Here is a 10,220-nt window from a genome sequence, read left to right as displayed (position 1 = left end):
AAGAAGATGAAGCATGATGGAAATCTCCGGTTGGAAAGGTCCCCAATCGCAACCTCATTTCTCGGGCCTGGCCTTCAACTTCATTTTCCGTGACCTCCAGCGCTGGCCTCCCATCCCATACTCCCAACAGTGGTCCGACCCAACCGCCCTTCACTGGCACTGCTGGAAAAAGGGGTTGCCCGTGTGCCTTCTGTGGGAAACCCGGCGGGGTGCCCTTACCGGAGAGGCCAGCCGCAGCGGAGGGCAAGCCCAACAAACTTGACTCCCCCATGGAGTCAAGGATGGTTCTGGAACGTTCCCAGCCAACCACAGCTTTAAGTTTGCCCACTGAATAGACCACGCAGGTGTTGACAAGTAAAGAGGTGCCGACTCGAGCTATTTATTTCCTGCGAGGTGTGCCGGGCTCACCTGCGGCAGGGTAGAGACCAGAAGTCGAGAGGCACGTGTATTTTTGGTGAAATGTGTAACATTTTGAATCAATGCATATTCTTCACATGGTCCTTCATCCATGGGTGACGCCTAGTAACCACCTACAACCTCAAAGCCAGACTTGCTAAGTCTAAGAGTGAAGGGGTTAAAAAAACAAAAAACGTAAAACCCGACCAAATCAAATTTTAAAAAGCGGCAGAGCCCAGCGGGCAAGAGCAACGTGCCTCGCGCCTTTTAAGGGCTCACTGGGCGCGAATCCACCAACCGCTCAACGTCCCGCCAATCACCAGACACCTCACAGTTTGCCCCGCCCCTCACCCTGCACTAACCAATCACTGCGGAGTCAGCTTCCTCCGCCCCTCCCGCCCACTCCCAACCCCTGAGACGTTCGAATCCTTCAAACTTCACTCGCGCTCTAGCGCGGGGTCGCAGCCGGAATTTATTTTTAGGTCTGGGCCAGCAGCCCCGCCCTCGGCTCCGCCTCCTGGCCGCCCCCAATCGGAGACGGAGTTTCCGCGCGTCATCGCGCGGGCGGGCGGCAGCTATCCAATCAGCGCCCAGGGAGAACCGGCGTAAGGAAAAGGCGGCGGAAGAGGGTGGGAGAGTCATGACGCAGCGAGTTTCAGTCGTGACTTTTCCGGGGGCATCTTGGCGTCCCCTCTGTTTCCCCTTAAAGTAAAACGTCGCCCGACGCACCTCCGTGCGTTCCGGGGGCGTGGGTGGCCGCCGCGGCGGGGAGGGCGGTGCTGACGCGAGCCGCGGAGCGGGGGAGGCCCCCCCGGCGGCGGCGGTCACGTGGGCGTGTTTGGGGGCGGGGCCGCGCGGCGGTTCCGGGCGGTTGGGCGCGCGAGCGAGGAGCCCAGGCAGCCGCGCCTGCCCGCGCCCGCCCGCCCCGCCCCTGGATGCCGCTCTGCCCCGGCGCGGCCGCCGCCGATCGCTGCACAGGAGCCGCCGCCGCCGCCGCGGTTGATGTGGTTGGTCCGGGGCTGAGGAGGCCGCCAAGATGCCGCAGTCCAAGTCCCGGAAGATCGCGATCCTGGGCTACCGGTCTGTGGGTGAGTGGCGGGCGCCGCGCGGCCTCCGCGCCGGGGCCCTGCCTCGCCTGCGCGCCGGGACGCGGCGGCCCGGCCAAGTTTGGGGTCGGCGCGGCCATGTGGCGGCCGCGCGTTTCGTAACCAGCCGCCCGCCGCCGCCACCTCCATTTTGAGCGGAGGCGGCGAGGCCGGGCCCCGCGGGGCGGCGGCGGGGGGCGGCCCGGGCTCGGGATGCCGCGCGTGGGGAGGCCGCGGGCGGACGGGGTGGCCCGGGGTGGCCTGGGGCCGCCGAGCCGGCCGAGGGGTGTGCTCCCGGCCGGAACCGCCGCGGGGAGAAATCGCACCTGTCTCTCCACCTTCTTGCGGCTGGTCGTGATCTTGCCGGCGGCCTTTCCGCCCCAAATTCAATAAAGTCCGTGGGATTTTAACAAAGGGAACGGCACCTTGGGGGTTTTTTCCTCTCCGTGGTGAAGTTCAGCGTTTTAAAGAAAACCGGGGACCTAAATTGAGGACGTTTGGCTCCTGAGGGCAAGTTTCCCACCGAAGAAACCCAAAAGAGCCCTCTTTGCAAGCCCCCTAGATGTTGCCACGACCGAAGTAGGAAGGCAGAGAAAGCGAGATCCCTGATCTCTCGGTGTCCTATTTTTCTTCGGGGGGAAAAAAAAATAAGGTCAGATACTTGTAACCGGGCTGTTGAAGTAATTCAGAAGTTTGTTGATTTTTCTCCCCCTCCCAAAGGTTGACATATATATTTGAAACTGTTCCCGGCAGTCGCCGTCCTGCGTCGCTGAGGTGGTCTGGGGTGGGGTGGGGGTGGAGGGGGCGCCGGAAAACGAGTGAGGAAACAAAACCGTTGAACTTAACCATGCTTCAGGGCGAGGCTTTATTGTCTTTGACAACCGGAAGCCTGGAGAAATTACGTTTATCTTTCCGTGTTGTTTTTAAGAAGTAACTGTCTAAGGAAAATGTGCACTTGATCGTGGAGCGGGGGGGGGGGGGGGGGGGGGGGGGGGGGGGGGGGGGTCGGCGGATCGGGAGGTGAAAGCGAGGGTTTGGAGTGTACGGGGATTGCAGAAGGAGGCAACAAATAACTGCCTTAGGTAAGCTTGTAACTGCCGGCTACCCCATTGGATGAACTCCCCGACTCCGCTTTCCGTTCTGCTTCCTCACCCCCATTTTCCACCGCCGGTGCCAGGGTCTGTGCTCTTTGACCGGGATCAGCTACAGCATGCTTACTCATCCTTTTATCATCTCTCTCTAAGTGCTGGGGGGGGGGGGTGTCCTAAGAATGGGGGGGAATCAAAGGCTGAGAGATGCTTGTGTAGAGATAGGGGGTGCCAAGAGCCCGAGGATAACTCTATGCAGTGGGAATTCGGAGGCATGCAGTGGGGGGAGTGGGTGAGGGTCGTGGCGGCTGCAGCTCCAAAGTAACCTTGCTTCAGATGGAGGCGATTAAAAACCACTAGCAGCCCCCTCCGCAAGTGCCCAGGTGGATTCTGACCTTTACTGGCAGCCTGAGTCACCCAGCCCTTGCTTCCCTGTTCTCTTTATTTCCTCTGTATTTGGAAGAGTGGGACTATGACCTGTCCTGGCTCTTGAGTGAGTGCTGATCAGAAACATAGTGCCTTGGAATAACTGAGTTACAGGTGACACTTACCTGGGCTGCCTGTTTGCAGCCTAAAAGGATGTCCTAAAGATACTGACTCACTGCTTGAAATCCTCCAGATGGTGATTCTGGTCTTCAGTAATAAGCAAGTCTAGCGTTTTATCGCGGTTTTGCTAAAGGAGTCCTTAGGTCCAGCACTCCGTTCTGTTTTGTCTTCCATCTAACCCTCATCCTCCTGAAAACCCAGATGTGACCGGTCACCCCCTTAGCCTTCTTTTCCCAACATTTATTTTAGACTGCTGTCGAAATTCTGTGCTCATTTAGCCTCCAGTGGGATACGAAGTCCTGCTCCCTGCCTTCTGCGCCATCAGTCATTACTCTGTCCCACTTCAAGGGTAGTTATGATTAAAGTAAAAGGTATTTTGGAGAGGTTAAATTGCTCGCAAGCTTCGCCTTTGATTTTAAAGTTGTTTACCTTTGTTAGGAACCAAGGCGCTTTGTGGTTTGCGGGTCTCTTGTTTTGCCAGCAGCAGAAAAGGAAGTCTTGGCCACTTTGGAGAATTACTACGTATTCTCGTTTACGGACGTGCCTGCTTGAATGTGGCTGTACTAGGGAAGTTTGAGTATATGTGTTTCTAGGTTGTGTTATTTTTTGACGCTGAGCTGTTGTGTCCTATTGACTGAAGGTAGAGAATGGTAGAAAATGGGGCGCCTGGCTGACCCCGGAGCGTGCGACTCTTGATCCGGGGACTGTGAGTTCCGGCCCCCTGTTGTATGTAGAGGTTGCTTAAAAATAAAATCTTTTTTTTTTTTTAAAAAGGGCAGTAGCAAAAGGCTCAGCTAGAAACCGCATCTTCCTTAGAACGTTCACTTGATTAAATGTCTTTTGCCAGTTTGACTAGTAGGGTACTTGTCATTGTGACTATCGCGTGCCACCAACTTCATTTTAAAAGTTTGCCTTCAGATAAAACTCAATGCCATGATTGTTTTACTTGGCTTTCAAATTTTGCATTTTGTTAAAAACATTGATAGAACTCCCAGGGAAGACCGTATAATTCTCAGGTAATTTATGCAACCCTTTTTCCTGAAGTGCTTTTCCTGTTATTTACAGTGTTAAATTAAGCCTTTAAGGACACGTCACCTATAAGGCAGTGGGGCTTTCTGGGAGTGCTTTGTATTAATTGTTTCAGTCGTTCCAAATGTTCGAGCTCCCTTACATCCATTGTTCTTGTCCAGCTCGCAGTCTCGTGATGGGAGGTCACCAAACTAAATCCAGCCAAAAATAGAGTGTCAAGGTAACTATTTTCAAATAAAATCTGGCACATCTGTCCCTGGAATCTTTAGAGATAATTTGCTTTACCGTCGATAATCCTGCTTACCATTAGACCATAATCAAAAGGTTTTTGGTCATATAGAAGTCTCTGAGGTTAAGCAGAGGGAAAGGATCACAGGAATGTGAAAGATCGCGAGAGAGAAAATGAAACAGCTATGTGGTTTGGCAAACGACAATTCAAAAGTAACTCAAATTATTACCTTGTCAAAATATTGTAGGTAGCAAGGAAGATGCACTTTTTAGTTGAATACTTCATAGAGAAAGCGGCATTAAATCTGTACCCAGTACAATACAATCCAACTGTATTCTTTTTTAATTAAAAAATTTTGTTAATGTTTTTATCTTATTTTTGAGAGGGAGGGAGGGGCAGAGAAATAGGGACACACAGAATCCGAAGCAGACTCCAGGCTCCAGTCTGTCAGCACAGAGCCCGACCCGATGCTGGACTCGAACTCACAAACCGTGAGATCATGACCTGAGCCGAAGTCGGACGCTTTAACTGACTGAGCCACCAGTACGCCTCAGAATAAAATCCAACTGTATTTCGATTTACTGTCTTTTTTAATTACCCCATTCTTTTCTGACACATTTCATTGAAACTGATAAAAGGATAGCATTCTTTGCCATATACAAAATCTGCCGTCACACGAAGTTGTGTGTTCAGGCGCTCCTAACATTTGGTTGTGTGCTTGTGGGTAGGGTGACCCACCTATAGTGACCACCTTCTGTTGACGCTTGAAATTAGTGTAGGTTTGTTTGTTTTTCGGCTTGGTTTTGGTGCTGTTCATTGGTTCTGTTCAAGAGAATCATCAGACCTTGGATTTGTGATCATGGCAATTTCAGTGCCAAGTGTTATTTTCATGTCCCCATGGATTACATCTATCCGCAGTTACCTTCATCAGCCCATAGAGAAACCGTACCTATTGACACACTCCCCCTCCCTGCTCCAACCCCCACCCCGCCCGCCCTCCCTTGGCATCCGCTAACCTTCCTGTTTCTGTGAATTTACCCATTCTGGACATTTCATGTAAAGGGAATCATACGTGGTCTTTTGTGATGGGCATCTTTCACCTAACATGCAAATTTTCAAGATTCATCCATGTTGTAGCACGTATCAGTAATTCCCTTTCGTTGCCAAATGCTATAGAAGAATTTTTTCTGCTCTGTTCCGTTGAATTCCATTGCTTTGAATGAATTTTCTACCCATGACTGATTTTGTAACGTCATAGCTTGGTTATTTTGAAAAGAATGGTTCACTGTTCTGCAAATCCTTCATTATTTTGAGTCATTCCAACATACAGACTTTTTAATTTTTAATTTTTTTTTTTACTGTTTATTTTTGAGAGAGAGAACGAGTATGAGCGGGCTGGGGGCAGAGAGAGGGAGACAAAGAATCAGAAGCGGGCTCCAGGCTCTGAGTTGTCAGCACAGAGCCTGACCTGGGGCTCAAACCCACGGACCGCGAGATCATGACCTGAGCCAACCGACACTCAACCAACTGAGCCACCCAGGCACCCCAACATACAAACTCTTTCGATCACGTTTTTAAATAATTGCCATCATTCTCCTTAGGGAAAAAACGTAAACGTTGGGAAGCTTGAAGCTCACCACGTGTAATGGCGAGCGCTCCCAAATCCTCATTTCCTCCCTGAGACTTAGAATTTGATCGTTAAGAGAGTTCTCCCATCTTACCCAAAGTGACAGCCTCATTTCTTTCATTTCGAGAAGACACCCATCAGACGCTTACTTTCGAATTCATGATAGTTGGTCGGTCACTCTTGCGAGTGAAAATGACGCCCCGCGAGAAAAGTGGCTGTTTTCTGATCGCTTCCCGAGCAGCTGCACGTGAGCTTTTCCTTGGGCCACACGTCCTACATCAGTACTCAGGAGCGCTTTGTGTAGACCTCCCGTTTTGTCACACAGAAGGTTAAGACACATTTTAAGGGTCAAGATAAAATTCATCATTTTTACCACTTTCTCCAGGGCACTGTTGCGTAAAACTTGTTCGTTTTGACCGCGGCCGTACGGTTGTGAAGACTCCGGTGTGTAATCCCTGTCTTGGTTCGTGCATTGGTACGTTGCTTTTGCACTATTAGTGCACATATGAACCTAGTGGAAAAGGCAACTGGTATCTTGGTATTGAAAGAATATCGTGTTGGAAAGGCCCCCTGAAAGGGTCTCAAGGGACCCCTAGCATTTCTCTGACGGTACTCTGAGAATCCCTGGACCATGGGGTGCAGAGAGCTAGGCTGCTGCTTGCTCTCGGGCAGAATTGACTCGAGAGTGGCCGCATCCTGGTTGCTCACAGGGGTGGTTACCACGGTCTTCGAGGAGCCTTCCAGAAGAGGCCCTGTCACCTGTAAGAGACAAGGAGGGTGAGGCAGGAGAGCAATTCCAGGAATCAGGGCGGCTAGCAGAGAGCGTGGTGGGAGTAGGCAGTGAAGTCGGAGAGGTAGGTGGGGCCGGATGACCCCCTTGCGGGAACCTCAGGGGACCTTTCCTTCAGTCGGGAGTAGTGAGTTCCCAGAGTAAGGAGAGACTTGTGTCACTGAAACGCTAGTGGACTTGGCCTCTGATTGTGATGCAGCTTGGGGTCAGTGTCAGTTTTTGACTTGGTAACAGTGAGATTCCCAGAGATGAATAGAAATTGGTCAAGGGTGGCAGCATGTCAGGACCTATGTGCAATAACACAATTTTCCAGTATAAGCATCAGGATTGGGAGCAGGGAGGACAAGCACAGGCAGCAATGTGATCACAAAATGAGAAACAGCCATCCCTACCCGTGATTATGTAGTCCAAAATATACTTTTTTTAAAAAAATGTTTGATGTTTATTTTTGAGAGACAGAGCAGGAGTGGGGGAGGGGCAGACAGACAGGGAGACACAGAATCCGAAGCAGGCTCCAGACTCTGAGCTGTCAGCACAGAGCCTGACGCGGGGCCTGAACCCGTGAACCATGAGATCATGACTCAAGCCGAAGTCAGAGGCTTAACCAACTGAGCCACCCAGGCACCCTAATACTTTTTTAAAGTTTATTTATTTATTTTGAGAAAGAGAGGGAGAGAATCCCAAGCAGTCTCTGCACTGTCAGCACAGAGCCCTACGCAGGGCTCAATCCCACAACCCCGGGATCATGACCAGCTCCGAAATCAGGAGTCTTAACGCTCAATCAGCTGAGCCACCAGGCACTCCCTACAGCACTTTTCTTAGTGGAAGGTCTAAAGTAAGGAGTTAACAACTATAATATTGTCCATGAGCGATTGTATTTAGTTATTCGAGTAAGTCAGAGCTGAACTTGAACATGATTGTGCAAGTTAAAGCATTATGAAATCTTCAGTGATCACTCTTGAGAGAACCTTTATTCTTAGTTCTAGAACTGTTTACCCTGAAGTAGCAAAGTAAGCCTTACTTGATCCAGTTCTCACAGTCCATCTTAAACTGATAACCTGTCAGAATGCAGACTGGTGGATATCTTTATCATGAATTGCTTGATTGATTTAGAAATGTAATTTAATATCTCAAACAGAGGTCCTGGAATATCATTTAAAAATTTTTTTAAGTTTATTTATTTTGAGAGTCGGGACGGGCAGAGAGAAGGAGAGAGAGAATCTCTAGCACGCTCAGTGCAGAGCCCAGTGCGAGGCTCAAACTGACCAACTGTGAGATCATGACCTGAGCCGAAGTCGGACGCTTAAACCGACCGAGGCACCCAGGCGCCCCAACGTTCTTAAACGTATATTGGGCATCTGATAAAAGAGTTCTGTGTAGGACATGGGAGTTTGAAGTCTACATTGAGATTAATTTAGAACGGAAGTTAGAAGCCTTGTATTTCGCTCCGTGGGTAAGCGAAACCTGGGCAGTTGGAGGATCCTAATAAAATCAACTCCCTCATGTCCTTGACTGCTTGGTGGCCCCCTTACCTCCCTGTTCCGCTCCCTCATTTCTCTCTTTGTTGTGCGTACTTGCTTGGAGAAGGACTCCTCAGGGACTTTTGAACCAGAAATTGGCGTTTCCACAAGATTTGTGATCCTGCTTTTTTTTTTGCAAGATTAAAAGTCGAATATTAACTCTACAGCGTCCTAGGGAAAATTTCTTCACGTTGAGATGAAAATATTGGCTCTTACAGTTCATACAGTTCTATGAAATGAAAATGCTCTTCTAACACTTGGCATTAAATCTAAATGCATCTGGCTGATACTTCATGGTTTTCAAATCTAAATCACACTTGGAATATTCTAAAGAGAATATTTTAAAGTGTAGGTTCTTTTTATTTTCCCCTCATCGCTCGTATAGATGACTAAAAAACACAAGTGGCAGAATTCAGCCGTGCTGGCCAGCATCGAGAGGGACGAGGGCTCAAGATGATCTTGACAAACTGGATACACCGAGGTAGAATGTGACACTCCGTGGCAGGAGAGGAAGTGGCAAAACACTGGGATCTCTGGTCCACTTGCTAGGAGAGAACTCTGTGTGGTAGCGTGCATCTCTGACCAGGGTCGAAAGGCCTTGAGTACATCAGGGGACCGGAACACGTGACCGGGAGACACGGAGTTGGGACCAGAAGATCGCTGTGATGTCCACTGGGGGAAAGGACGACCATAGATGTAAAGTCTTGGATGTGGATTTCAGCAAAGGGTTCAAGTGCATACAGGTTGAGCACCTGGGTTAATTTGCCGGGCAGGGGCGCCCGGGTAGCTCAGTTGGTTAAGCATCCAACTTTGGCTCAGGACATGATCTCAATTTGTGAGTTCGAGCCCCATGTCGGGTTCTGTGCTGGCAGCTCAGAGCCTGGAGCCTGCTTCGGATTCTGTGTCTCCCTCTGTCTCTGCCCCTCTCCCGCTTGTCCTCTCTTTCTCAAAAAAATAAATAAACATTAAAAAAAGTTTTTTTAATTCCCCAGGCATTTGAGCTACCCAGCACTCATTCTGAACCACAGGGAGAGCCATCTCTTCAGGGCTGGGTGGTGCGTGTCGGGGAGCATTGCCAACTTAGACTAGTGGTTCTCAGAGTTCGTGGCATTTCCCTGGGATTGTGGGCATGTTTTCTGGGGAAAGAGGTGGCTTCTGTCCGCTCTCCAAAGGATCTCAGTCCCGTCACACACACCCCATCTCCCGGCAAGATTGAATTACTAAAATGACCGGTTGAAGGAGCGTCTGGGTGGCTTAGTCGGTTAAGCGTCCGACTTTCGCTTGGGTCATGATCTTGCGGTTCATGGGTTCGAGCCCCGCGTCAGGCTCTGTGCTGACTGCCAGCTCGGAGCCTGGAGCTTGTTTCAGTCTGTGACTCCCTCTCTCTCTGACCCTCCCCTGCTCACACTGTCCCTCTCTCTCTCCTAGAAATAAATAAAAATACTAAAGAAAAAAAAAAAAAAGACCGGTTGAAGGAGTGACTGGGTAGCTCAGTTGGTTAAGCATCTGACTTGGGCTTGGGTCATGACCCAGGGTTCGTGAGTTCGAGTCCTGCATCAGGCTTGCCGCTGTCAGCGCAGAGCTGGCTTCAGGTCCTGTGTCCCCCCCCCCTCCCCCCGCCTCTCCCCTATACACACGCATGCATGCACATGAGCTCGCTCACTCGCTCCCAAAAAATAAACTTTTTTTTTTAAATGACAGGGTGTGGATTCGGTGTCCTATGTTATTCAGACAGGCATTCGTTAAATGCTGGAGTAAGTGCCTACGACATGCTAGATGCTGTGTACTTAGTCACCAAGGCCAGGGCAGCCCTGATCCCTGCCCTCAGGGAGCTTCATCTAGTGAGGGAGCCACGGGAAGTGCTGCTACTAATAGTAATAGTGGTGGTTTTCAAAGCATTATTTGGGGGT

General features: G+C 50.3%; 1 protein-coding gene across 1 annotated transcript in view; it reads left to right on the top strand.

Moving 5' to 3' along the window:
• Positions 1 to 1,054: 1,054 nt before the first annotated feature.
• RHEB (Ras homolog, mTORC1 binding) overlaps positions 1,055 to 10,220 on the top strand; it is a 41,780-nt gene continuing 32,614 nt past the window's right edge. Inside the window, exon 1 of the mRNA XM_039230751.1 lies at positions 1,055 to 1,484. Within this exon, the coding sequence (XP_039086682.1) occupies positions 1,433 to 1,484 (52 nt within the window). The 5' untranslated portion in view covers positions 1,055 to 1,432. The remainder of the gene's footprint in view (positions 1,485 to 10,220) is intronic.

This window comes from Hyaena hyaena, unplaced genomic scaffold (genome assembly GCF_003009895.1).
Source record: "Hyaena hyaena isolate Hyena2069 unplaced genomic scaffold, ASM300989v1 scaffold_50, whole genome shotgun sequence".
Classification (NCBI taxonomy): domain Eukaryota; kingdom Metazoa; phylum Chordata; class Mammalia; order Carnivora; family Hyaenidae; genus Hyaena; species Hyaena hyaena.
Note: the sequence above shows the minus strand (reverse complement) of the source record. Positions and strands in the feature narration are given on the sequence as shown.